Source organism: Aspergillus costaricaensis, assembly GCF_003184835.1.
Source record: "Aspergillus costaricaensis CBS 115574 unplaced genomic scaffold BO79scaffold_36, whole genome shotgun sequence".
Lineage (NCBI taxonomy): Eukaryota > Fungi > Ascomycota > Eurotiomycetes > Eurotiales > Aspergillaceae > Aspergillus > Aspergillus costaricensis.
This window is the reverse complement of record NW_020291836.1, coordinates 1-26441: the sequence shown is the minus strand read 5'-3', so window position 1 is coordinate 26441 and position 26441 is coordinate 1. Positions and strand designations below refer to the sequence as shown.

The 26441-nt window shown below is 49.2% G+C and overlaps 11 protein-coding genes across 11 annotated transcripts; 4 read left to right on the top strand and 7 right to left on the bottom strand.

Annotated features, from left to right (window-relative positions):
- Positions 1-168: 168 nt before the first annotated feature.
- Positions 169-1111, top strand: BO79DRAFT_211115 (DUF4267 domain-containing protein). Its single transcript, XM_025682951.1, has 2 exons — positions 169-304; positions 410-1111. The coding sequence occupies exon 2, from the start codon at positions 461-463 to the stop codon at positions 878-880; it is 420 nt and encodes a 139-aa protein (XP_025535664.1). The 5' UTR covers positions 169-304; positions 410-460; the 3' UTR covers positions 881-1111.
- On the bottom strand, positions 698-3197 carry BO79DRAFT_274175 (putative MFS transporter). Its single transcript, XM_025687578.1, has 5 exons — positions 2822-3197; positions 2367-2768; positions 1603-2306; positions 1442-1546; positions 698-1379 (listed from the first exon to the last, which is right to left on the bottom strand). The coding sequence occupies exons 1-5, from the start codon at positions 2986-2988 to the stop codon at positions 1165-1167; spliced, it is 1593 nt and encodes a 530-aa protein (XP_025535663.1). The 5' UTR covers positions 2989-3197; the 3' UTR covers positions 698-1164.
- A 708-nt stretch (positions 3198-3905) lies between these two features.
- Positions 3906-5282, bottom strand: BO79DRAFT_157325 (uncharacterized protein; the record flags this gene model as incomplete). The annotated part of the gene is made up of 1 exon (XM_025678859.1): positions 3906-5282. The coding sequence occupies one exon, from the start codon at positions 5280-5282 to the stop codon at positions 3906-3908; it is 1377 nt and encodes a 458-aa protein (XP_025535662.1).
- Positions 5283-6669: 1387 nt separating this feature from the next.
- On the bottom strand, positions 6670-9868 carry BO79DRAFT_274168 (glycoside hydrolase family 71 protein; the record flags this gene model as incomplete). The annotated part of the gene is made up of 4 exons (XM_025687577.1): positions 6670-7148; positions 7284-7901; positions 7951-9517; positions 9557-9868. The coding sequence occupies 4 exons, from the start codon at positions 9866-9868 to the stop codon at positions 6670-6672; spliced, it is 2976 nt and encodes a 991-aa protein (XP_025535661.1).
- Positions 9869-11602: 1734 nt separating this feature from the next.
- Positions 11603-12405, top strand: BO79DRAFT_274163 (uncharacterized protein; the record flags this gene model as incomplete). The annotated part of the gene is made up of 2 exons (XM_025687576.1): positions 11603-12136; positions 12219-12405. 2 exons carry the CDS (start codon positions 11603-11605, stop codon positions 12387-12389), a joined length of 705 nt encoding a protein of 234 aa, XP_025535660.1. The 3' UTR covers positions 12390-12405.
- A 419-nt stretch (positions 12406-12824) lies between these two features.
- BO79DRAFT_201950 (uncharacterized protein) lies at positions 12825-14069 on the bottom strand (the record flags this gene model as incomplete). Its single annotated transcript, XM_025681617.1, has 1 exon — positions 12825-14069. The coding sequence occupies one exon, from the start codon at positions 14067-14069 to the stop codon at positions 12825-12827; it is 1245 nt and encodes a 414-aa protein (XP_025535659.1).
- A 697-nt stretch (positions 14070-14766) lies between these two features.
- BO79DRAFT_221207 (uncharacterized protein) lies at positions 14767-15583 on the top strand (the record flags this gene model as incomplete). Its single annotated transcript, XM_025683510.1, has 3 exons — positions 14767-15201; positions 15270-15369; positions 15534-15583. The coding sequence occupies 3 exons, from the start codon at positions 14767-14769 to the stop codon at positions 15581-15583; spliced, it is 585 nt and encodes a 194-aa protein (XP_025535658.1).
- A 2042-nt stretch (positions 15584-17625) lies between these two features.
- Positions 17626-19278, top strand: BO79DRAFT_258796 (MFS multidrug transporter; the record flags this gene model as incomplete). Its single annotated transcript, XM_025686322.1, has 2 exons — positions 17626-17779; positions 17882-19278. The coding sequence occupies 2 exons, from the start codon at positions 17626-17628 to the stop codon at positions 19276-19278; spliced, it is 1551 nt and encodes a 516-aa protein (XP_025535657.1).
- Positions 19279-19772: 494 nt separating this feature from the next.
- On the bottom strand, positions 19773-20584 carry BO79DRAFT_290183 (uncharacterized protein; the record flags this gene model as incomplete). The annotated part of the gene is made up of 2 exons (XM_025688862.1): positions 19773-20226; positions 20490-20584. The coding sequence occupies 2 exons, from the start codon at positions 20582-20584 to the stop codon at positions 19773-19775; spliced, it is 549 nt and encodes a 182-aa protein (XP_025535656.1).
- A 969-nt stretch (positions 20585-21553) lies between these two features.
- Positions 21554-23129, bottom strand: BO79DRAFT_258794 (uncharacterized protein; the record flags this gene model as incomplete). Its single annotated transcript, XM_025686321.1, has 3 exons — positions 21554-21850; positions 21934-22137; positions 22824-23129. The coding sequence occupies 3 exons, from the start codon at positions 23127-23129 to the stop codon at positions 21554-21556; spliced, it is 807 nt and encodes a 268-aa protein (XP_025535655.1).
- Positions 23130-23705: 576 nt separating this feature from the next.
- BO79DRAFT_274158 (mitochondrial carrier) lies at positions 23706-24715 on the bottom strand (the record flags this gene model as incomplete). Its single annotated transcript, XM_025687575.1, has 2 exons — positions 23706-24566; positions 24635-24715. The coding sequence occupies 2 exons, from the start codon at positions 24713-24715 to the stop codon at positions 23706-23708; spliced, it is 942 nt and encodes a 313-aa protein (XP_025535654.1).
- Between the last annotated feature and the right edge of the window lie 1726 nt (positions 24716-26441).

Genomic DNA, 26441 nt, shown 5'->3' with positions numbered 1-26441 from the left:
CGCCGCCGATTCCCACCAATCACAACCCTATAATGGTACCGGGAATCAGCACTAATCCCAACTGGGCCTGGTGCTGTCAGCTGCTTTGTGTTCCCAATCCGGTTAATACCCTACAAAGTACTACTGTCTAGGTCTCACCAGCTGCAACATGGTGACGAATGTCTTTCTCTTTCTTTTTCCATCTCCTCCGGACTCAAGCATTCACCATTGACGGTCAATTGTGCTCTCTGAGTAAACCCTCATAGTCCACACTTGGAGTCTTGTGCCTACCACGGAAATTAAACGCTCACTTCCCGGCGCGAAGGTGGGTCAACCAAATGTCACTCCAGCCACAGTCATTCCTCTTTCCCCTCAGCCAAATACTCTCTCCGCAGTGGAAACAGACTGACCCGCTCGATGAGCGTCTTAGACTCCGATAAATATACCATCGATCGCGACCTTTTCTAAACCGGCAATCGACATGACCACCTTCAGTCCTCTCCCGGCCTACATCCTGGGTAGTCTGACCCTCGCCCTGGGCTGCCATGCGCTGGCTCGCCCTGGCCCCGAGTATCCGCGATTCGGCTTACCCTTCGAACCCGCCGCTTCTTCCGCTTCGACCCATGGCAACAAACGCACCCCTCCACCCGGCGCAGTTTCTCCCCTCATGTACATCAAGGGCATTCGCGAGACGAGCTACGGTCTGACCCTGCTTGCCCTGCAGTACTACGGTCAGGAAACCGCCGTTACCATCTTTGCCGGCGTCTGCGCGCTGGTTGGCCTTGCCGATGGGTTCGTTGTCTGGGCGAATGGAGGCGAGGCGCTCAAAACCAAGGCCTTTGGACACTGGATTACATGCGTGGGATTTGGGGCGTGGGCCTGGTGGAGGGCTTGTGCGTAGGGAGTCTGGGACCAGTCCACAGATCGGTTTGATCCATAATGCTCGTGGAGTAAGCTGAGCTCCAAACGTAGCAAAGGATTTCCTGGCTGTTTAAATAACGTATAGCGTCCATTAAAATATCGCCTCGATTACGATGGTCGTAGACTATGGCGTAAAACATGAAGTTATTTTGTTCAGGGAAGAATGGCCGACGCAAACACATAATTGAAGGCGCTACAACTGCTCCATCCGTTGAAAGCAAAGGAAGGCTATTTTCACTCCTCATCTTTCTCCCATCTGGCACATTACTCCCCAACCTCCCGATCATCCTTCCAGAACACAAATTGGACGAATGGCCACTTCATCGATGCCATGCGAATATGCCGTCCCCACAAATACAACGGGATAAAGAACAGCAGACAGCCTCCCGAAATGCCCGCCATGGCGCCAAAGGCGGCCGCATAGCCGGATTCGGCAATCCAGGGGTTGGTATAGAAAGATAACAGGAACCCGAAGCAGGCTTATTGAGATGTCAGTCATACGGTTACTTTAACATAAAAGAACAAGAAAGATGGGTCCTACATTTGAAAGCCAGCTGAGTGACGGCGACTTCACCAGCCACCGGTCGGTAAGCGTCAACGCAATACACGAACGAGACATTTGTCCCTTGACTGATGGCAAATGATACTGTATAATTGCATTAGCAAGAGTTATTGTCATAAATTCAAGGGGGGAAAACAGACATAAGCCTAGGCCAATGGTGGGCACAATCCAATGCCAGGCGCGATCGATTCCAAAGCCGTACAGCAGCAGGGCCAGTGGTGCAGCAATCACACTCGGGATAATAGCGGGCAGACGCATTTCCGGCTCTCGAATACCACCGTTGCGCTTGGTGAGATAGTCGGCCACCCAGTCAGAAAAGGGCCCTCCCGCAAAGGTACCGAAGAAACAGCCCAGCATGCCGGCGACAAAGCATAACCCGCTCTGCCAGGCAGCAAACCCATAGGTTTCGCTAAAGGCAGTTGCGAAGTTTGACGTGACCGCGACGAGGAAGCCGATTGTCACGGACATGACGATGGTGGCCCAGAAGATCGGAGGCAGAAGAATGAGACCGAACGGTCGGATGAACATCCGCCACAGGGATTCGTCTGTGTATGTCTGACCGGACCAAAAGCGCAGACTCTGGAGGTAGCTCTGTTTGCGGGAGTATCTATTTTCTCCCCGGGACTCGACATGCTCGGCATGCTTCTGCGTGTTGTAGAGATCATCCGCGTTGTCCGTTCGACGGAATGCAGTCTCCGGAAAGAAGAAGACAACCACAATCCACAGAGCACCAACAAGTGCGCAGCCGACCCAGTATATCACACGCCAGGAGTGGTTGATCGTCACCAGGCCAGAGATGATGATGCCAAAGGAGACACCCGCGCTCAAGGCGGAGTTGTAGATTCTAGTGAGCGGAGGAGAATCAGCTTCAGAGCTTGCATATTGATTTGAATCGCTCACTTACGCCATGCCATAACCGCGCTGGTGGAGATAGAAGACATCGGCAATGGTGACCGGGGCCAGACACTCTCCTGCCCCTGCACCGACACCCAGGATGGTACGGGTGGTAAGCTCACCGGCATAGGTCTTTGCCAACCCGGCTCCCAGGATCATGAAGAAATAGAGCAGGTATGCTGATATGTAGATGGGCCGCCGACCGTACTTGTTGAGGAGTGGAACCCAAATCAAGTTGGAGACGCCCTGCAGCAGCGCACTGTTGTTGAAAAAGTAGGCTGCGCGAGACACACTCGAGTTGAAATCTGCCGCGACATCCACCATAGCGACGGTCGGACCGGCGGACATGAAGTTGCACATCACCATGGCCAGAGAGACAAGAATGGCAATGTAAATCTTGTACGAGGCAGACCTAGCGGAAGGTATCAGCGGCGAACTATGTGCTGGGGAGAGCATTGTACATACCATCGTAGTGGATCGTTTGGGTCATCCGACGGAGTAGGGACCAGAATAACCTCGTTGGTTTCATGATGGCGCAGGCGAACATGGCCTAACGACCGATGAGGATGATTATCCTCATCCATAATCTTCTGAACCGTCCCCACCGAGGATTTAGGGTCTCTGGTCTCCATGAAGTGATGTCGTCTCCTCACAATTGGCGGGTGAGTAATGTAGCAGGTGGGGATACTGAGGAGATCCTCCTGGTCAAGCTCCTTATAAGCTGCGGGCTGGGCCCCTCACTTGGCTCGTGGCTCGTGCAGATGTCAGAGGCCGAATGATCGACGTGGACTGTCAAGGGATGTGGAGTCCAAATCCGGGGTAAGAAGAATAGGGTTGTGGGGGAGATCTCGGGTGCGGCCAGTTCACTTCGGCCTGCTATGCCAACACCCTCTTTCTGTCCGCATTGAAAAGGAGGAGGGCGAGCCGGAACCTGCTTATCACCCTAGTAGCTGTTTAAGCTTCAGCACGAATGGCCTTACAGCACGGCGTTGATCCTACTCCTGGCCTCTGGCTCTCACGGATCATGGAGCGACCTGTATGGGATCGGCTGCCCACCACAGCAACGATGTGATGGTCAAACAAATTAGAAAATTGTCTAACCGCAAAGCTTGCGTAATACAATTTCGTGGCTGCTCGCACGTGAAGTCTACTGACACGGCTGGGAAGTCGGGAAGCCAACGCCACTACAATATAGTCCAATCCTGCGGCTTGTTTGAACGTCGGGCAGAGCTATAGCTCCAGCTTACGATGAAATAACAGGTGCATTAGGAAATATATGAGATGCCACATAAGGGCTTCCCTGGTAGCTAAGGTTCAACTCCCGTATAGCCCTGCAACGGGCATTTGCAGACGCTATTCCACATTCTAACAGTCTTACTGCACTTCATTGGCTAACCAAGACTGACTTTCTTGATTGAGTTATGACTATTTCCACTAGCTACATGTTCCACCAACTGTGATAACTGTCACACCTTCGAACACAGAATGTGATCTGTCGTGCCAATTCCCCTTAAGAGCACCAAGGATTTACTGATACCTAGTAGCTTTCTTAGTAAGATTTCAGACTTCCACCGCCAGGGAGTGTCGTGTTTGCGGACTTGATCCACGCATTTGCAGAGGAGGATGCATTGTAGTAGATACTATATCCCTGACTTGCGATGTTGCTGTTCGTGGTATCGGCGTTGGTGAAGTTCTGGAGGTAGACATTCTTCGTCAGCGTCCAGGTGGACGTCTTGTCGAGTGCCACTGCCAGATATGCAGTGCCTCGGCCGGTGGAGGCCGTTCCCGTCCAGCTCGAGTATTCAGCCAGGCTCCAAGAGATGGAACTGCCGTTGTAGGCCACGATGTCGCCGCTCAGTGTGGACTCAGTAACCGTCACTGTAGCTTGCGCAGGCTGGATGCTCGAATTCTCTTCCCAGCCGACGAAGTGATCGAAGGATTGAGTGATCTGGGAGGCGTTGGCAATCACGAGAATACCCGACGTGGTATTCAGCTCGGTCGCATGCAGCGTGGCTGATGCAATCAAATTCCCAAACCATAGCGCTGCCATATCCTCTCCCAGTGTAGTGAGTCGAGAGCTCGAGAATGACAGGGATGCCCCGCTGCTGCGCGTAGAGGACGAGAACATGACTGTCCCTGCCAGAAGGCCAGCGGTGAAATCGACGTTTTCGAAGACAGAGCTTTGCGCTCCGTCAGAGAACAGGCTCGGTCCATTCTCGGACTTTCCAACAACATCTTTGCCATAGCTGTCACCAAGAGTGTAGAAGATGGCGCTGCCAACCCCGGCTGTGTGAGCGATGGCATCGGTGACATAGATGTACCCGCCGGGGCTGTCACCCGAGAAGGAGGATGAGCGTTTCCCGCCTGAATAGTGTCGCAGATTGGAGGCATAGACGGTCCCATTGCCGGCCGCATAGAGACCGTGGGACACCGGACCAGAACTGTACAGGTCGGTGTCGCTCACGTACACGGTGGTCCCGGTCCCATAGGCATAGATGTTGGCCGCACCATTGTGAACGGTGATGTTGCTGTGGTCAATGTAGGCTGTCGAGGCGTTGGCTACATTGATGGCCGCATTGACCCCAAAGAAACTGGCCTGATTGAGCCAGGTTGAGTAGCCTTTCTTGATGACATCAGTATACGACACATTAACTGCCGATCCTTCTGTCACGACGAGAACGCTGGTATCGTTCGCATCCACCGTCAATGTTTGGTGGTCAATTTCGCCATCCTCGTCGCTATAGTAGTAGGGGCCTGTGATATTGTACAGAAGGTATTGTGGCCCGCCATTGTCCGTGGTATAGTCGGCTTCCAAGGTATTATCGGTTGCGTCGGCAGCCAGATCAGCGTAGTCGCTGGGATCCAAAACGGTGATTGTGGCTAAGGCCAGCGGCAGACAGGCCAACAGAAGTCGAATAGATGTCATTATGCAGGTAATTGGGAGGAGACAACAAGACGATCACAAATGACTCAAATTGGAGCTGCCCTTCAAGGTACATCGAGTGTACCTACAGGCCTATTTATCTAACCCGCCGTCCAAACTGGAAGGTCCGTGAAGCTGTCGCCCACGTCACCATCCTTCATAATTGCTCAGTGTGGAGCCGTTTATGGCATCGTGATGGAATAGTCCCCTGCGGGAGCTGTAACTTCCCCAACCTTAGCAATGAGCACTCCAGTGGGGGACAATTGATCTGTCGGATTGTCTCTAATGCTTTGGCAGGGCTGACAGCAACAACATAGAGTACCATTAAAGCTACACGTGGGCAAACAACTTGTCCTCCTCACAGTTCTTGTTAATGTCGATCGGGAGCATCTTGTGGAGCCGAATAAGGTTATCAATCCGACCTCTGACGGTATACGCAATCTCTCCTCTGCCAAGACAGGACGGAACATCTCCAATTGGCTTGAGTGTGCTGCATATATTACTATGCATGGGCATGGTATCAAAGCGGAGGTGGATCCAATCGTCTAGGAACACTGTTATAAGTATCTGTCATCGAGTGTATATTCCTGCTCGGGTGCCTGAATGTAAGGAACAACTCATTCATGTTTATCTCCACATGCTCATCCGTAGCTAGTCTAGTAGTGGTGCACGTTGCCGGCTGAGTGTTGGAATAATAGCAGGTATCGAATGCATATGTAGCCTACTCGTTCAGGTGCGTCGGACGCGTGCGAACCAACTAATCAGTTCGACGGTTATGCCTTCCACGGAGCCTAAACAACGTTTCCTTCAAGAAATTGCTCTTGATGAGTAATCAAGCCCGGCGACGAACATCTGGAAGCTGAGGCTTCTGGGCGATCCTTGCAGTAGGCTTCGGAATGTTCCGTTAAGCTATTCACACAACGGCCAAGTACTTCCTCTGGGAGAACTTGGCTCATCGGAGCAACATAGCGAATCAGCACTTATAAACTAGGTTCATTTGGCCCCGCCCTTTAGCTTTCTAAAACTATATTTGATAGAAGGGCCCTAAACGCCTTAGACAAGTCACAGCTTTACATAACTACATGGAAATTAAATTGATAACTGGAAATCAATTCACCGACTTGACTTGTGACACATTGATCCATATACATAGCAAGGGCATGTTTTAGTTGTATGTAAAAGGTTAATGTTCATTTTCTATATGATACTCTGATTTTTACCACTCGCAAGCCATAATCCATGTCTCTAGGATTTGACCTGTCTCCCATGTTCCACCTTGATTACGGTATTCGCAGGTTGCGTCAGCGTACTTGTCGCAGACGAGCTTGCCGACCGTATCACCGTCCTGGACAAGCCCGGGATAGGAGGCCGTCATTGAGCACGTATCCCCTTAAACTGTAAGACCCGTCAAACTGGTGATCTCCTTATTGCCAGAGTTGACGCTCTCCATCCAGGTCTCTTCCATTGTGCAATGGTCCTCGGCGAAACCTTCAGCCTCGTACTCGTGGGCTAGCAACGTGTAGGTGACCCCGGACGAGGAGTCGACTTCGCGAAGGAAGAGTGCCCATGCAGACGAGGTGCCATACTTTGGAAGGGCGGTTTTGGTGGATGTGGGAGCACTCTTGGTGGAGGAAGATGTGGAGGTCTTGGATGCTGTGGTGGTGGTGGCGGTAGTGCGGGTAAGAGCGGATGCCGTACCACTATAGATCACCTGGGTGTGTGTGCCTGCACTAGTGTCTGTGGTGATGCCCATGGCACTGGCCAATCCAGGCCAACCAGAACTCCTGATGCTGGAGAGAATACTATCCGGCCAGGCTCCACCGTCTTCGCCCTGGTCATCGTCTGGGGACACCGAGTAGCAGGATTCGGCTACACCCGTGGTCGTAGTCATTGCAGTCACCGAGCAGCCCACCTCTACCATCGTGCTGGTAGTTGTGCACGAGCTGGAGGTTGAGTCGATAGATGTACATGAGACCCAGGCGTCAGTGACGGTTTGCCGGGTACATGAGGTTGAAGTCTCCGTCGCGGTTTGTTTTTCGTTTGTGTCGTCGTTGCCCGCGTTGGGGTCCGGGCCGTTGTTAACACTGCTGCCACTGGAAGAGCCCGAGCTACTGGTGTCATCACCGTTGTTATCAGATCCTGGCTTGTTTGTGCTACTGCCAGAGGAGCTCCCGGAATCACCATCGGAGCCGTCGCTGTTCTTCCCCGAGCTGGTATCGCTATCGTAAGAGTAGCCTGTATGCGGACAGTCCCAGGAGCAGTTACAGAAAAGATCGTTGCATACTGTGCCGCTGCATTTACCTGGGCACTTAGGACTGGTAGGCCCGTCGGTGATAACGATCGATGGAGGCTTAGGAAGGACGAGATCATCGTCTCTACTTGAGCTGCTGCCATACACGGAGGTATCCCAGGGATATGGGGGGATGATTATCGTGCGATTCCTGGGAGTATGGGTGACACCAGGCTCGTCAAGGGGGTTAGGGTCATCGTCAATTGTCACCGTCGTTGGAGGGAGTCGCGGCGTGGGGAGGTAAGTACCACCCGTGTGAAGTACCAAGTTCGAAACCGGAAAGCCGGTGGTGGTGAAGAGGAAGGGAGACCACGGTAGATTCAGCCACCTTGCTGGTTCTGGTGACAGTGGAAATATCGCCGTCGTCCTGAGTCACCACACTGGTGGTTGTCCACTGGACTTCCACTGTTGTCGTATACGGAGGCCGCGTGATAGTCGTGGTCGTCGTGAGAGTAATGTCGGGCAGCACCATGGTGCAAGGCATCTCGCACGAGGCATCTGGATTGGACCACACGCCGGAATCGATGTAGACAACGGTCGCATTCGATGTACTTGAGGAAGAGGAGCCCGAATCATGGCCCACACTAGAGGAGCTAGATCCTGCATTAGAGGACAGAACACAGGCTCCCTCCGGGCAGTATCCTCGACTGCAGGCAAAATCGCACAGTCCATGGTACTTGTTGTAGTCAACATTATCCGCGGGTACCCCCGTAAGACTGGAATTTGCCGCCGGGGCGTCAATTAAGACACCCTCTGCTGTACACGTGCACGAGTTGATTGGGCAGTAGCCATAATTGCAAGCATACGAACACAAGCCAGCCAAGCCACCCTCTCCTTCACCTGCCACACAAGCGGAGGGGGTGAAGGGTGAGCTGGTGGGAGCAGACAAGGGCACGTCAACTGTGCCGCACGCACCGTCAGGACAGTACCCGTAATTGCAGTCGAAGCTACACAAGCCACTATAATTGGCATCCTCGCCAGCCGCAGGGTATCCGATGGTGTTTGTAGCGTTGGGAAGGGTGGCAGCAGGGCCCATTTTGGTGCAGTAACAGGCGCCGACGGGGCAGTGGCCGTATTGACATGAGTATTCGCATAGTCCGGCAAAATTACCAGTACCCGTGCCTTCGACACAAGTGTCATTGGAGAGGGAGGGAGGTTTGGCTGAGATAGTATTGCTAGAGGAGGCACTTCCAACCCACGCGTTCCAATTTTGAAAGCCGTCATTACATGTGGCGGAGATGGAACCTTCAGTGACCTCGGCAATGGTTTCACCGTTGCGATTGATGGTCACCACGACGGCGCCTGTGCCAGTATAAGTTGCACTGCCATGGTAGATGCCCACTCCACCACTGGGCTTGTGCATCCATGTTACTCCGCTCAAGGGGCTGCCACCAACAGTGATGGAGATGTCGGCACTGGATCCGAGGAGGGCAGACAAAAAGATCTTATCGGTCAGTACACTGGCAGGATCGAATTTTATCTCAAGCTGACTCGCAGTGTTAATCGTTGTATTGCCGCCATCACAGGCCCCGATAGGCTGTGGTCGGAACCATGTCACCAGTCCCTCCTGAGTGACGGTGGTGACGTTTTGCTTGTACATGTCGATTACAAATGGCAGGAACAAACGCCAGCCATCGTGAGGCATATTTTCCACATAGTTGAAGGGTGCCTCACCAATGTGCATAGGGGACAGAGCCTTTTCGTAGATGGGACCGATATAGTGCGACTCGCCGTAATCATTCCAAGTCAAGATCTCCACGAATTCTGGCTGCAGATACCAAACTTCCTGCCAACGGTCATACCAAAGATTGTCGCTGCGCCACATCCAGTTTTTGTTATAGCCAGGAAGGTTGGTGTAGAACCAAGGGGAGACAGGCATCATGTAAGGCAGGCCACTGAGGTAATCTCTGTATGAGGCGTCCACGTATGTATTCATCTCCTGGGGACCCTATGGCCATGCATCCCAGCTCAGAAGTCCATCCGCGACCCCTTTTTTCATGGCAGCCTTTGCTCCGAGGGAGGACCAATCTGGAATGAGAAAGCAATTGGTCTCCTTCTTGATGCCTACCCAGTCATCAGAATTATTGGGCCCTTCAAACGTGGAAACTAGTGGCTGGCCGTTGTATTGATAATAGGCACTGTTGGATCCACAGGTGTTGATATAGTCGAGGACCTCATCTTCAGGCCAGGGACCGTTGCCCGCGTAGTCGAAGGAAAAGAAAAGTCGAAAGCCCAAGGAATCGGCGATGGTGAAAGCGGCCGAGAGAGCCCCACAGTTAACAGGATCAGCATAGGCCATGTTCATGGCAAGTGCGTCTATGTGTGCTTCCAAGGCGAGGGTGATGTCATTGGCCCAGTCACTTTGCGTATAAGTTTCGCTGTTGGAAACCATAAAATGAGCAAAGACAGCCTTGCTATGCACCCGATGAGCCCATAAAAGGACCAGAAAGATGCAAATAAAGTGCATGGTCGAAGGCTGCAATTTGCAAATCTTTTCAGGGTACAATTTTTGGAGTCAGGCAGGCAGGAAATCCTCTACTCACTGGGAAAAGAAACGAGTGACGAATTAAACAAAGACCAAGGAGTAAACAGAAGGAGAGACGACGAATGAGTGACAAAAGAATTTAGAACGACTGTAATTGTATCGATATAGAAACTCCAACAGCAGTGCCAGGGAGTCTTATATACCGCCATCGGAGACCGAAAGATTTTGATTGCAAGTTCGCGTCAGCGATAGTTTCCCTGCTGCTCAACTAGAACAACATAACAAGGGCCGGGAAATTGGCATGATTTCGGGTTGGGAAACCATCTGTTAGCTAGGTCCTCAGTGGAGTCACCATCAGTAGAGGTCCCAAATACATAGAGAGCTCACGGTTTCTTTGACTCCATACACTGCGCAAAACTACGGAAGGCCCATATACGAGGATATACACTGGAATACTAGTGGGGCAGCCATTCCCGGAAGAGTTGGCGCTTATGAGCCAGGAACCAAGCCATTGATCGGAAACCTCCCAAAACGGTCAGACCTTCCACCAGGAGTCCAGGACCAGGACAGGTCCGTTCTGTGTAGATAGGACAATCTGGTATGGTCAGTACACAGTAGTGGCAGGGGGTAATTCTGCTAAAGCCCGCTAAGCGCCACTGAACCCTTAGGACCCGTGGTATCCCCGAATCCAAACCTGATTCAATTTCTGGTCCGCATCCTCCGGAGACTAGGGAGCCAAGGCCTGATAGGGCTATGGCAGTGGGGTTGGTGATATTAACCCCACCAAAAATTACGGCCGGTCAGGGACCACCGCTAAATACAAAAGCCTCCACAGACTATTAGACGCTCTCTACTCCGTACTGCTAGCATGAACCTCCGAATGGTATTCAGGTATCCACCATAAACAACGTTACAGCTCAACGGCCGTATTCGGAACGACGAACCCCAGTTTGTCCTGTTTTCGACTGTGCATTAGTTGACTCGGAGCCATTTCACGCGACTAAATGTCGCCAGCTACGGTTTTCGCATACCATACAGCGCCGAAGTAGGCTGCGGTGGCTAAACAAGCGTGAGTCGCGACGCTACCACTGCTACATTATCCAAATCCATCATTAGCCTCCCACAGATTTCTTCATAGAGGGGTCTGAAATGTAGACCGGACATTAAATGAAGGGACAAATGGACTACGGGTGAGAGTCGGAGGGCGACCCATATTTTGGGAGGAAAAACAATCACGCATTAGAGTGCCATTCGACCATCGTACAAGCTACTCACCGATCTTTGGCCGTAGCGTACATGTTTTTTAAATCAACAGTAGAGTCGGCGATAGTGCAGTAGATTGGATCAATCGGCACCTATTCATTCTTTTTGCTGTCTGAGGACAATCGCTCGCTTCATCTTGTTTTCTTTACCAGATCATATACATTCCCTCCTTGCTGGGCATTCCTTTCTTGCTTGCTATTTCTTATGTTTCCTTACGTTTCTTTCTCCATCTGAGTTCATATCTCTTCTGTGGTTCATTTGTTAAGGGATCGAAGCTTTCTCAGGATGAAAGCCCAGTTCTTGCCCCGGATAGGCTTTCTGGGCCCTGTTTGTCTTCTGTGCCTGCTTCTGGCCCACCAGACCCTAGAAAGTCTTCCGGACACTGGTCCTAGCCGGATCCATGCGCGTGATCTCGTTGTTCCTGTGACCCCAGAAGTATGGCCAGATAACAATTTGACCGCCCGTGCTGTCGCTGGATACTTGGCAACGCGCGCACTTGACTTTGAGACGGCAGTGAACAAGGGGAATGGGTTATATTGCAGGTGCAAAGCCAAGTGGCAACTCAGCGACGAGTCTCCCTGGACGAACATCAATGAACTAGAGGACTACTATACCAGACGCCCTTACGGAAAGGGCGCCGGAAAGGAGCCCGACAGTATGGCTTCTTTAGGAGAGGCTCTGTCCGCCATGGGTCTACCCACTGTGATCAGCTCAAACAACGGAAAAGACGGCAATTTGGTACCACAAATCTGGTCACAGAGTGAGGATTGGGAGACTGAGGTTGTCGCCGGTGGTCGTACCACTAGGGCCGATCACGAGGTGAGAATATCATTTCCTCCGACGCAAAACAGGCCGGGGCTCTGTGGCGAAATAACTCATATATCTGACTGTTCTGGTATAGGCAACCCAAGCCTTCTACATTAACGTTATGAGCCCCACATCCGGGTTGATAATCGCAGAAAACAATGAAAGTCCCGTATCCATTTCTGGCCGACACTGTCCGGTTGAGAATTGGTCCGATATTGTCTGGCTTATTATGCAGCCATGGCGAAGTCAACCGGTAGCCCTGTGAACAAACTGAAATACATCGTCCGGACACACATTGTCAATCGTGACACATTGAATATCCTGCAAGCTGTGTGCGGTAGCCCATGTCCCTCGTGGCCTGGTACGCCTTTCGACATAAACCAGAAGAAGAAAGGTGGGGTACTGATCAATCAGAATGGATTGGCTTTGCTGGGGACACCAAATGGTGGAGGGGCTGCTTGGCTTCTCATCAATCATAAGCAGCAGTTGAGCAGGAAAATGCCAGTCTCGGTCATAGCTTGGACGACGTCGGGATTAAGTGCAAATGGGACGGCGGAGCCTTGGTACCACATGATGTTCCAATTCAGTACGTGATTATATACAAGGCTAGTTAGACAGTGGAGCCGCACACAGATATAAAGAGGTGCCTTCGAGGTTGATAAAGTGCAATTTGATAGTATCTAATGGTCGATCGAGTCTCTTATTTTGATACCATAGCCTTTCGTTTCTTGTCCTCCATCTGCATCCGCGCATGTAGAAAAACCGAAATCCGGTAATCGATTTCGAATCCACAGTCAGCGGGAGAACAGCCCTCAGGAACTGATGACCCGTCAGGAGCCGGAATAGGACCACAGTGTCTCCCACGGGGATATTTAGCTGCGTATAGTCCCAAACAGTAACAACGCCAGAGGTCCCAGATTGGCATACCTAGTCCCCGCCAAGGACGGGAGTCCTGAATTTGGCAGACTTGATGCCTAGCGGGATGGGTACTTGTCCGAAGCTGGCACACTCGGAAGATAGTGGCCATTCGGTTACGGTGGATCGATGTAACCCCCTGGCCCCAAACATCCATACGGGAAGTCTCCTCAGCGTCGGCAATTTTGGGGGGAGATGGAGGGGCCCAAGTGTCAAATTCATGCCTCAATTGCCGTGCATTAGGCAGCTGAGATATAAGGTGTATCTCGAAAAGGTGCTTCTCGTTGTAGAATCTAGTCGCCATACCCTTTGTAGTGTGGAGGGTAGGACAGACTCCGTCCAAAGCCTCCAGGCATTCCGATATCGCAAGGACTTCTTCTCCAAGCACAACGGGTACTTGATCCCACTTCATCTGTTCGAACCACCAGTCCTCGAGATCACATTGAGGCCAGTTCAATCGCCGCCCAGCGATAGAGAGGTCGGAATACAGTTGCAGGTGCCACAATGCACGATAGACTCGATACTCCTCGATCCACGATGAAGGGCCAGCCTCACGCGGCTGATATGGCTCAGTGCCTTCTTCTTTGTCCTCCACCCAACACCGTGGCTGAACCATTCGAACACGATGAAGAAATGTTGTCAAACAGGCACATGCAAGCCTTTGGATATTGGCCGCAATGCCCACCAGCTCCTTGAGCATGACTCGGGAGACCGAAGGAAAGGAGACCATCAACGACGAAGAGTGATCCTGAGCCATGAACTCAGCAAGACTGACATTTGCCATGGAAGGCTGGCGAAGTTTTAGAACCATCCGAAACAGGGAATGCAATTCATAGCGCATAACAGGGTTCTGCTGAAGGATCGATTCCACCAGGCCTACAGCTTCAATATCCGCCTTGGTGTCTGAGTCATCACTGAAAAGCTCCTTTAACTGTGGAGAGACTTCCAAAAGACTTTCAAAACCAACCCAATCCGCTGCATACGAATTGATGATGGATAGAAGTTCATATGGAAATTTGTTGACGTCCATTATTGCGATGAGGAACTGGTCTCAACTCAGTGAAGACTAAATTAATCGAAGTATGTTTGTGTTTCGGCAACTTAAGAGGGACATTCACTTGGTGGACTCTCGAACGCGAGCCCCTGTCCTTCTCTTCGTACACATTCTGTTCATTCCCCCGTCGTGCTAGCTCAGCGCTCAAAGTCCAACTTTTAGCTAGTGCCGGGGTAGATTTTTCTCCCCTGCTTTACTCCCTTGGTGGTGCGGGGCCGTCCGATATGCGGTCCAACTATTGGAAAACTAAATGACCCGCCGTTGTAAAATACCGTACAGACCATGACCCAAAACATCACCAGTCCTTAAGTCCACCCTAAGTGGCCGGAATATCCTCCCAATACTACATTTCATTGAGACCTTGAGTCAGAAGTAGGTGGATAACCAATTAGCAACTTCTCTAGCTTAATGAATCTTAGCAAGATTCTCGGGCCCTTTTCGCCCTTGTAGTTCCTTCCATTTACGTCCGGTCGGTATATGGCCGAGTTCTCTAGCAAGACTACGATGGCCCTGCGAGTCTCTGACAGGGCCAAATTTCATCCCCCCTTATTTGCACCTTTCGTAATCTTCCACTTCTTATATGATAGTCTCTCTGTCTTTCTCCGTCACAGTACAAGCACAGAATCTTGCTATGTTATCGCTATCGCACCGTTTCATTCCTAAATATTCAACGATGCTCCTCGCCCTCTCAACTCTAACTGCTTTGCTCTCTACGAGAGCATCCGCATGGACACCAGCACCGCCGCAGTCGTCCTCAACAGCTGCCTGTAGGCACTCAATTGTCAACAACACGATCACTTTCTTCAGTCATGCTCCGATGAGCTTCTCATATGGCGTCAAAAACACTGCTGCATGCGCTGATCGCTGTGCGGAATTAGTTCAGTGCCAAGCATGGCTGTACTCTACTTCTGGACAAGAATGTCATTTGTATCGCGACCAACCTGTCTTCCACTCGTCGAACCCACTCTTCGTCTCCGGATTCTGTATGGTAGAAGAAGAAGGAGCACAAGCAGAAGAAGCACGTGAGACAAAGAAGCCTGTCTTCCCTCATACCAACATCTACCCTTCATCTTCTCCTACTCCATCTTCAGTTCTGCTCTCATCCGTGGTATGATAATTCTTGCTCTTCTATCATGTGCCTGGACCTTTGGACTGATTTTACTGACCGAACTAAAGTTACCGCAGCATACTCTACATCAATATACGAACTTCGAAAGTGACGCTACTACTACACCATTGGCGGCTCACCTAATTGTTTTCATAAGAATCTGCAAAAGTATGTGCGGGTGCATTTGAGCATTATATCTGAAATTTTATTTGGGAATGCAGGACGGACAACTGTCCAGCTTTTTTAGCTAGGTGATGTGCTGTATTAGTTCTAAGGCCACTGCAGTATTCTAGAGCCTACTATAGTTGTAGTAGAATCTTTTATGATTTTAGCTGTCTTCTCAGCTGATAGGAATGAGTCTCTTACTAAATGCTACACATAAATAATCAGAATAAAACCTGTATTAAAGCTAGTATCTAAAATGGTCTCTCTAGGGGGCTGTTAATGGGCCCGGCTGCCCGGCTTCTAGGCTTGGTATATGTATAAGATATTATGAGTATGAAGTTCTATGTTAAAGGCTTCTGATTTAGTCTTAGTTATAAAATATCTGATCTTATCCAGAGACTACTTGAACATGTGACTAATGAAGGTGAGATTGAGTGTCTTGAGACTCTCAGAAAATGCTAGATTATATTATAGATTGAAATCTACTTCCGCCTCCCGGCAAAATAGGCTTATTATCAAATCTTAATGCTAATGTGCTAGCGTACAATAGCTGCATATATTTAGATTAATAATATTATCTAAGGCACACCCCTGTGTATTATATCAGTATATTTATTCTATAATATATCTAAGGACATGTAATTTGATGAATATAGTAATAATAGAATCTAATAGAAGGTTCTATTTATGCCAGATAGTAAGGACACTAGCCAGACAAGTTAGTAATAGTAGTAATTTTGTTCTTGAATTTCTTTTCTATAACCTGCGGTTAGAGCTGCAGGAGAAGTTTCCAGATTACTGATCAAAGTCTGACAGGCTAGACTCCATTGGTACTGTATTATTTATTCATTACTTAAATTCCCGGCGTGCTTATCATCATGGTTGTACTATAACTGATCAGAAACTAGTAGAGAGGCAGCTTTGTAAGTGGATTAATCTGGTCTGCATAGACAGGACACCTTAGGTTACTATCACTGTCAAGTATACAAGAGATGATGATGTATTGAAATTATGTGATAAATAAGGTTCTTTAGCTACTAAAAGAATGCTTGCTGAGCGAGACGTGGTAATCACTGTTGAAGAAGAGTCTAGATAATCCTTGGCCTGAAGATACATGTATAAACTTATGTGATGTTCTGTTAATTCATCCAGTAACAGTGCAAACTCAACTAGCATAAGACATGTGATATAACTTTGTCTAATGATTTAGATCTCTAGCTAGTAAAAGAGGATCATGATTATATACAGTTTCTTATTACACAAGAAGTGATAAAGGAGACTGCTTGATTTGTTCATAATATCTAAGAATAGGTTGAGAATGTAAAAGGGTATCTGTCACCTGAGGAACATATTCAGGATTCTCTTGATAATATGGACAATTGAGTCATAGTGTTATATGTGATTTTTGGCGTGCTGTTTTGTGGAATTTTGCGCATACAGATTTATATTTTATCTACGTTGGCCGTATAACAAGTTTTAGAATACTGAGAATATCATAGTCTAATCCCCCTAATTCAGGCATTATGTATCCTGATAAGATAATATGAAAAGTTTAGCCTAGTGTATTTCTTGTGTTATGTACATGATTATGTCTCTCCAAGCCACGTGATTGATAATAACATCTGCGGCTAAATGGGCTTGGCAAAGAGCTGAATAATCTACCGATTATGGCCCTATATCAACGATTGAAGGTCTTCATCTTCTAAACTACTGGATAAGAGAGTTGTCTTTTGTCTGAGCGCCGCCCTTATTGGTGCTTCCTTCCTGACGTGTCCGCCTTGCTAGTAAGTCGACTAGTACGGGTCTGTAACAGCTAGAATGATAATAAACCATGTGGCTTGTCTCACAACGCGTTTGAAGCCTACACAAAGCTTGGCTTATACTAGCGTCTTGGCCGGCTGTGGGGCTAGTTATGCCAAGCACAAGAAGTGTATGGCAACAGTATAACAAATCTGCATAGCGAACTTGCCTCACTTTTTAAATCCGCTTACCAAGTATAGTACCAGGTGCCGTGCTTGCCGGCCTTTCCCCACCATCAGTGGGTTTTTCCGCAGGCAATTCAGAGAATATGGTACCCCACGGGTCCCCGTACACCTAGATTTCATAGAAAGGAGGAGACATTAAACCAGCAACTATCCTACAAGATTGTTCTACAACCTAGCGTTCAGCTTCCTTCTCTCTATCTCGTCTAATCGTTCCCCTGCAACATCTGGTATCGAGAACTGGCCTTGTACCCTGAGTGATACCTAAGTTTAGACCATGACCAGTAGAGAGAGCACTGAGGGATATGAAGGTGGTCATCCACTACAGTTAAAGTCCTCCCATGAGTCTCCAACCGAGAAAAATCCCGTTCAAATGAGCGAGGGACAAACTCAACATCATGAAACCTTCGATGCTCTCAAGGTGATAGAATGTAGGCGCCCCCTCGCCTCCCCCCCCCCACCCAACCACCTCCCCTTCTCACTGTTGAGTATTTTAACCGGTGGCCTCGCTCGTACTGACGTGAAGAACATAGACCCCGAGAGTCGTGTTACTTGGGACGGGGACAATGACCCGGAGAACCCGCGAAACTGGCCGATGCGCCGGAAAAAGATCTTTACCTTAGCTGTATCGATGATGGTTTTCAGCGTTTCCTTTGCTTCCAGTGTCTTCGGCTCAGCCAACAAGGTGGTGGGTGCTAAATTCGGAGCCTCCAGCGAGGTTATGGACCTAACCGTGACTCTATTTGTTGCTGGCTTTGCAATCGGCCCTTTGTTTTGGGGCCCGTTCTCGGAAGTGAAAGGCAACACCACGCCGCTTTGTGTGGCGGTCGCCGGGGCTGCCATCTTTCAGATACCCCTTGGCCTGGCGCAGAATGTTCAAACGGTGCTCGTGAGTCGGTTTCTGGCAGGTGCCATTGGGAGTGGGGTCCTGGCTGTCGGCTCAGGCATGTTCTCAAAAATCTATGGGCCGATCCACCGTGCGGTGGCCGTCGGGACCACATCAACATTTATGAACTTGGGGAGTGCTCTGGGCCCCATTGTCGGCTCGTACACAGTCGAGTATGCCGGATGGCGCTGGCTCGCCTGGATCACCCTCATTCTGTGCGTGGTGGTTGGGCTCAACGCGATGTTTACCGTCCGCGAGTGTTCGGGCGACGTGTTGCTGGTGCGGAAGGCTCGACGATTGCGCAAGGAAACTGGCAATGAGCTACTGCACGCCCCCTTGGAGGAGGAGGAGGGCATTGATTTCTCCGCCTTGGTCCACCACCATCTCTCCAAGCCACTCCGCATGATCACACAAGAGCCCATTCTCATAACCATGACTGTGTATCTCACCATCGTCTACGGCTCCTTTTACCTCGCCTACTCGATGTTCACCTACGCCTTTGAGCTTCGAGGCTGGTCTAGCACCACTGCCACCCTACCTTTTATTGCGGTATATATCGGTCAGATCATCGCCTTCACATACTGTACCTGGTACAACCTTAAACCGTACCGGCGTGTCTTCGAGGCCAAGGGGTACTGTACCCCCGAGGACCGACTGCCGCCCATGATTCTCGGCGCCTTCATTCTGCCCCCTTCACTCTTCTGGTTCGGGTGGGCGATGAAAACCCATTGGATGTGCCAGATTGTTGCCGCCTGTTTCGTCGGGGTCGGATTGCAGTTGATATTCATTACGGGCATCGTCTATATAATCGACGTGTACATGACCTGCCCAAACTCCGCCGTCTCCATCCATGTTGTATGCCGCAGTCTGATTTCCTCCACCTTCGCGCTGTGGTGTACCCCGATGTATGACGCGCTAGGGGTCGAGTGGACCTCTACTGTGCTGGGAGCCGTGGCGTTGGTGTTCATGCCAGCCCCCTACATCTTCCGCCGGTATGGGGTGGCAATTCGCAAGTCCAGTAAATTTTCCGACGCGCACTTCTAAGATACACGGGGGCGTGGGTGGTATGGAGGGTTGGTGGCGGAGGTTTAGTTGCCAAATTACTAGGTCCTGAAGCGGAGTACAAGTTCTGTCATAACTCGAATATTTCGGTTAAGATCTGTTCCTTAAGCAGGGTGGGACTTTCGTTACCCAAAAGTTTTCATCATGTACCACATTCAAGAAAAAGTGGCACTACCGGAAAGAAGGTGGATTTCTGATAGATCTAGGCAGAAAGAACAGTTACATGTTTCCTATCCACTGGTTTCGTCACTTGGATGCACGGCCAGTCACAGAACAACAGCTGTCTATGCTCGGAAAGGTTTTGGAACAATCAGAAAATGTGGAAACTCCACTGTCCACTCCACCTGGAAGACAGGGATAGCAGCTAATTATTACTTGCTGTCATGCCGCAGCGCATCCTTCGAAGGTAGCCAGGAGTGTATAATTAGCCGAGCTCGGAGCAAGCCGATGCAGTAATGAGAGCTCCGAAGATCAGGTCAGATCCGAAGCAAATACAACGCCAGCGTCGTCCGTTCCAGGATCAACGCCACTCCCATGATTTCCCTCACAAGGTGATCGGTATCATCGGCTCGGGCCGGCAGACCACCATCTATACCTTTCGGCCCAGGTGCAATTCTCCTTTCTTCCTGCTCAGTAGCGCCGTCATGGAGACTCTCCCTCGGCGCTACAAATTGCGGGCATGAGCCCCAGAGGTGGTGGTCAGCGCTTGCACTGGTGAAATACTTTCCGTTGCTGTTGATTCTGAGGTGTATTAGGTAGTACTTCTGAGGGGAAACCGTAGCCGAATGGCGGAGCACTAGAAAGAGCGTACGTTCGTGACGAGGTGGCCGCCCAGCCGAGGCCGTTGCACAGTGGTGCGAAAGATCGGTAGCCAGATCATCTCCGTGCTTTTTCGGGGGCGAGGAAATTACGCCGTTGGAGGAGCCCGACCTGATTTTGTATTACGTGCTGGGGACGACGGGAGGCCTGGTCCGGAATAGTGGCTAACGGCCGCTGGGGCCGGATCCGTTGTATCAGAAAGGAGGCGGCGGCGGCGTACGAGGAGCACGAGTGGCTACCAAGGTTGACTCGTACGTGACCTGCTGACCAACTGCGCCCATCGACACGCTGCTGGCCAGGGTGGTCTGCCAAAAGAACAACAGACTCAGTGCTTGCGGCGTATACGGAGCCAGCCGCGTTACAATCAGACAGACCCGGCGACCTTTTCCTCGTTGGCAGCGAGCGACCGAAGGCGTTCAGCCGGGACTTCCTTCCAACCCCACACTGAAGCACACATATCCGAGGTCATTATGATGGGAGTCAATCGATGGCGATATGTTAAGCTTTATTATCAACCACTCAATCAACCTTATGTATACCTATTTTGTTTTCGTCGGAACCCACCGACGGTATCCGACCTGACTTATCGGATGATCATGCACTGTCGCCAGCCCGGGTAGTCGTCAATACTATCTACACAATACAAAGGGGGTACAAAGGGAGAACAAGGCTTTGTTGCCTGGGGAATGATGAGATGAGACATGGGTCGGGGTTTTTAGGGATTTCTGTGCGGAAATCGCCGTGGTTGGCGGCCTTTGTGGGTAGATGAGACAGATACCTAAGGCCATGCCCGAAGAAGGGCTCGGGTGTGTCCCGTCCGGGATGGAGTACTCCGATGACTAGCTGATGTCCATTCAGCGCAACGGAAAGATGCGTCTAGGGTTTTACCGTACAAAATAAGCTTTCCAGGTGAACTGATTCAGTGGCCGTTTAGATAGAATTTTTTTCGGGGGAAGGGAAAAACTACTCGCGCGATCTACGTTTACGGTGTGCTGTCTTCCAGGCTTCATTACTGATGATATAGACGATGTCTGTTATCAAGTAGACCTGGGCGACTAAGTAGGTTTCCGTCGCGAAATAACAGCGAGAGGTTTAAAAGGATGGCCTCGCAGATATAGCAATTTTGCTTCTCGAGCAGGCGAGATAGAACAACTCGTAATCTACAGTGCGGTAAAGGATAACGATAATGGGGATCGGCTGTCTTGGGTGATGATGCGGAGAGAATTGAGCAGAGGATGGTGAACCACAACGCGAAAACGATGCCCCCCTCCTCGAAGGGAGCGTGCAGGTGCGATTTGTGCACGGCGTCATCAGGCCGACCACTACTACGCACATGATCAGTATGATTCAAAGTGATCTATTGCCGTTCGGTATACAACAAATATGTGTGTGCAGCTGTAGGAATACTTTTAAATAGCTAAAATGCTCCTCGACTCCGCTAGCGCGTTCTTGGAGAGCCCGCAACAATATAATCATCATGGTGGCTTTCCGCTTCCTTCTCCATATCGGCCACGGTCTCTGCCGCCCGAACCTTGACAAATCCAATCATATACCAAGGCAACGAGAACAGTACCTCCGCGCTCTCCATACTGCATCCCTTGTATTCGGGCAAGGCGAGGAGCGACCACATCGTGACACAGCCGGTGAAGGCTATGAAGAGAGCAAGAGGACCGCATGCATGCATGTGCTCCGTCATACTCAGGAATCTATAGGTAATGGCGAACTTCAACAAATTCTAATATATAAAGACAATTGACACCACTGTTCATTAAGTGGAGATAGAGCAGATCTCGGATCTGTCAGGAAGAAAGCCGGCACCCAGCTGAAGCTGTAGCTGATAATAAAGATACAGATGGCGATGATGGCCATCCTGGCTGTGGATAAGGAGTTGGCCGCAGACATATCTGCCATTTCCCGATACAGGGCCAGGTAGAGGAAGTAGACTGTGTTCATAGACAAGCCGATCAGCAGCAGCGGAAGCCGGCCGAAGTAATACATCAACACGCTCGTAACCTTGATCATCTAACACACAGCTGAGAAGAGTTGGAAATCAACCCGATAGACTTCATGATTAATGATGCGTAGTAGGTAATTAAGTTACCGCTGTACATGATAAAAAGAGATCTGGACGATCATGACAAACCGAGGCATCTTGCAAGTCAGCTTGTCGGTGCTATAGTATATTCCAATCAGGAACCTGGTCAAATGCAAGACATTGGATTTCAGCCGTAATATCAACCTGGACACGAACTTCGGTATGCTGGCGATTGAAATAGGGATCAGTCTCATTTAGGCCATGGATCTTCTGAAGACTTTGCCGAGTATCCTATATGCTGCCTCTCATCAACAAGTAGGACGGGCTTTCAGTTAAATCTAGTAATTGCTCTCAATAGAAAATATAGTTGATCTAGTAAGTTTCTGCCACGTCGCCCATGATGTTGATATCATAGAATATGGTCATTATGCCATGCATTTTGGTTGGCGTGATTTTGGAAATATATATTGAACCAACAGTCATTCCCAGGCTGCTGCAGCTCATCCAAGGTAGGTCTCTTTTGCCCAGCAGCTAGGTTAGTGAACCGAAGTTAGTGGCTATAAAGACAGCCAGATAAAATAGACTATGGCAGAGGCCATGATGACGGGCTTCCTGCCACGCTAGCAGTGAAAAACCCAGAAAGGCAAAGGTTTGTCTCTACTTATAGACTCACTGTTGACAAAAGGAAAAGAAAAGCAATCTGCAGGGTCTGGTAATATGTGTGGAGTAAGTGTGTGTGCTTATCAAAAGCATGGCAGAGACCACGCCTCCCAACTTCCTCCGAGGAGAGGATTGCCCAGCCAAAGTCCCGTATGAGTGGCTTGAATCTCATGGTTCCTGAGGTATTGGCAGCGTTGAAGGCGTGAAGGCCACCACAGTATGAGGCCCAGATAATGGCAAGCCAGACATAAGTCCTCCGAGCTGGGACCGGAACAAGTTTGATGGCCGCACTGGACCAGCCACTACCAGCAGCTCCCATGTCGATATGAGGATTTGAAAATGAAATTACCTGAATAAAGAGATGTGTTCCTAAGAGGTAAGTTTTTGTGGGGATGCAAAGTCGGGGAAAGCTTTGTTTTTCTAAAAATCAGATGCTCGCTGGGGGCACCCGATGCTTTTCTGTGGGCTTACTTTCTATACGTTGCTCGGCATCACCGGCAGGCCGAGCAGATCTTTTTGGTTGGCGGGACGCTGCTGATTTCAGGGGCCTCCGGTGCCAGAGATGCCAAAGAGAGATGTTCGGCATTTTCCATTCACATGGGCGGGTAGAGGGTGGTCTTTAAGAGACGCACGATTGTACCGTGAGGGCGAGTTCGGGAAGTGGAAGGTGGAAATTTTGTCTGTGAGGTAGAAGCTTGGTTCAAGTAGCTGATTGTTGGGTTACAGCAGATCCACTCCACCCTTCCTCATTCACACTACATGATTCATACATCAATCTATCAATCTAGCAGTCTCGCAAATGCTACACTCGGCGAAGATACTTCATTTGGTCCCTTCCTTGCTTCCTATCCTTTATTTATCTTACAGATTCGCTTGCTTCGTCTCTACTGTCTTGCTACTGGACATGACATTGGTCCACCGCATAACCGCTTCGTAAATCGAGAAGCTGAGAGCGCCCGAAACCTAGAATTTGAGAACAATCGGTCAGACTTATGGTAAGATCCACTAGCGTGATATCAAGGATGGCACTCACACTCAACCGGACCAGTCGCGGCGTGGTTCCTCGCCATAACGCCGAGACACCCTCTTCTGTGATAACCGAGCGAAGGCAATGCAGCGAGCCCCGGTAGCGCTGAGTCCCACCAATGGCCTGAAGTCGCGTCTTGATCGAGTCAAATGGCATCGTGGCATAAACCGTGACAATACCTGCGGCTGCACCCGCTGCGGCCGTGCTGATGGACTTGGGGAGTGACATCGCTTCCAATTGACTGAAGAAGATGTTGTAGCTCGTAAATCGCACCATGGCATTAGCGGACTGCTTCAAAGCCACCGGGATAACACCTCGATATAATCCCGACAGACCTTCCTTGCTGATAATAGATTTGATGCCATGTATAGTTGATGTATACAGCTTGGGTCCAGCCCGGTCGTCAATCATCTTGGTCTTAATGGTTTCACCAGGCGTGACTACGACAACTGCCTCTGCCACACCCGCCACCAAACCAGCACTCATATTTCCTAGTGGGGTGACCTTTCCCGACGAATCGGTCGGCATAGATTGTTTCACCCGGTCAAACGTGAAGAAACGGATAGCAGACTTCGAGGCATTGGAGGCGCAGAAGACTCCGGCACCAGTATAGAGACTGCGGATGCCATACTGTCGAATGGTGGTGGTCAGGAGCTGGGTGAGCGATTGTCTCTGCGCACCACCGGGTTGAAAAAGTTGCTGGCGCGTCTTCAAGTATTCCGTTGGATACTAACAGAAATCAGGGAGTGTCAATATAATTTCGTTTCATCATGGCGATTCATGCCGGCTGTTCTTACAGTGATCAGACTCTCAAAGCCACCAGCGGCGCCTCCAGCCAGTATAGATTGCCATGGAGACACTTGTTTGCGGGAAGACATGATTGCCGAAGGTAGGCTAGTGGATTCCGGAATGCGAGGTAATAATAACTGGGGTTCACTTGCATACGTTCTTGCCTACAATCATGGACAAAGATAGTTAAAAAAAAATGAATAGCGTAGATAGTAACCCTACTTCCGCCACGGCGGGATACCAGAGTCTGATCACGACCTGGCAATTAAGCAATTCATCCTCAAAATTAAACGACCTCTTCAGCTTCAGACGAGGCTTTTCTTTCCAACCCCCTCATTTTTCTTTTTTGTTATATTTTTGGTTGTTCATTTTCAGGGGGCGACCTCTCCGGATCCCGGAGTATTCCAGACACAACCGGATCACTCCGGAGAGAGCCTATCGCATGGCCCTCCGCAGTCCGCCGTTCGGGATCATCCCCAGATTTGGAACTTCGAACTTTGATGGAGCTCTCCTTCCTCAGAGTCTACTTAGGGAAACACGGCAACGGGACAAGCGCACAACAACATTTAGTTGTATTATAACTAGTACTAAATATATATATGCTAGCGGTGAATGGGAGGCCAGAAACGGCTGCTTCTGACGCTGGTATATGTTGTTCACTCACCGTAGACGGTCTTGGCGTCAGGTGATTCAAAGCCTACAGCCCGGCTCGTTTACTGCCACCCGTGCCTCGCGCCACGAAATACGCATGATTCTGTGATAGAACAGTTTGGGTTGTAGTAGTTGGGATCACCAAGAGTAGATCTTAAAATGGGCACTGAAATTATAAGATTATTAGCAACAATTCCCGGCTATTTTATATAGTATAACATAATGATACCCATTAAGATACTTCTAATCTCTCAAGAATCAATGTTATCGATCAGGATGGGGCTGGTCGGGAAGACCCGAATATTTCAGAATCATAGTACTGTTGGTGTGATAGGATGTACTTGTCAGGGTTGAAAGCCAAGCGACTGACGAAACTGTGATGGCGAGCGGTGTTCGCAGGTACGTGACCAGGTCACATGACATGATTGTGTTTACTTTATTTGTTTCGCTTTGTTCGCTTACCTTTATTATTTACATGTATCTCTCTCTCTACATTCCTCCTTCTCCTCCTCATGTTCAATATTCTAGTCTAGATATACTAAAAAAGATATATTAAATCAGCTCTCATATAATATTAAATATCACAGCTATTTATTTTCTTCCTTAAATTAATACTGTATGCAGCTAGCTATCCAGCAAGACTGCTTGTATCGCTCTAACACATGTTTAGTGTTGGAACGTCTACTTGTAAAAAGCAAGAAGTACAAAGAGTTGTGTATATTGTATTTCTATTTAAAGATAACACAGTAAGATATATAGAAATAGAAATACTTGATATATAGAGATTATATAATTAAGACTACTAGTGTTACTGTTTTAACTCTTAATATAGCTTTCTAGATAAGGAAGTATCAAATAAGATATCAAAATTATATTTCATAGTAGGCCGCTGGCGGAAGTTGTTGGGAGGCTGTAGCCAATTATAAATAGTATATTATAGTTTTTCAAAGTTATTGAAGGTTGTGAAAAAGTTATTAATAATTAATTATTTTTATAAAAGAAAATAAATATATAAATAATAATAAATAATTAAATAAATATTTTAAATACCGGGTAATTACATATGATGTAATATAATAATTATAAAATATATATATAATTATATATAATTTTATAATCTTCCCGCGATATACAACATAAGTATAAAATAATTTTAAACTTATA

Bases quoted from the DNA above. Each gene is read 5' to 3' on its own strand.
- BO79DRAFT_211115 (XM_025682951.1), top strand. From the start codon at position 461: ATGACCACCTTCAGTCCTCTCCCGGCCTACATCCTGGGTAGTCTGACC.
- BO79DRAFT_274175 (XM_025687578.1), bottom strand. From the start codon at position 2,988: ATGGAGACCAGAGACCCTAAATCCTCGGTGGGGACGGTTCAGAAGATT. The intron at 1,547-1,602 runs GTCTGTTTTCCC...GCAATTATACAG, and splicing joins CACCATTGGCCTAGGCTTAT to TATCATTTGCCATCAGTCAA. The intron at 1,380-1,441 runs GTAGGACCCATC...CATCTCAATAAG, and splicing joins CACTCAGCTGGCTTTCAAAT to CCTGCTTCGGGTTCCTGTTA.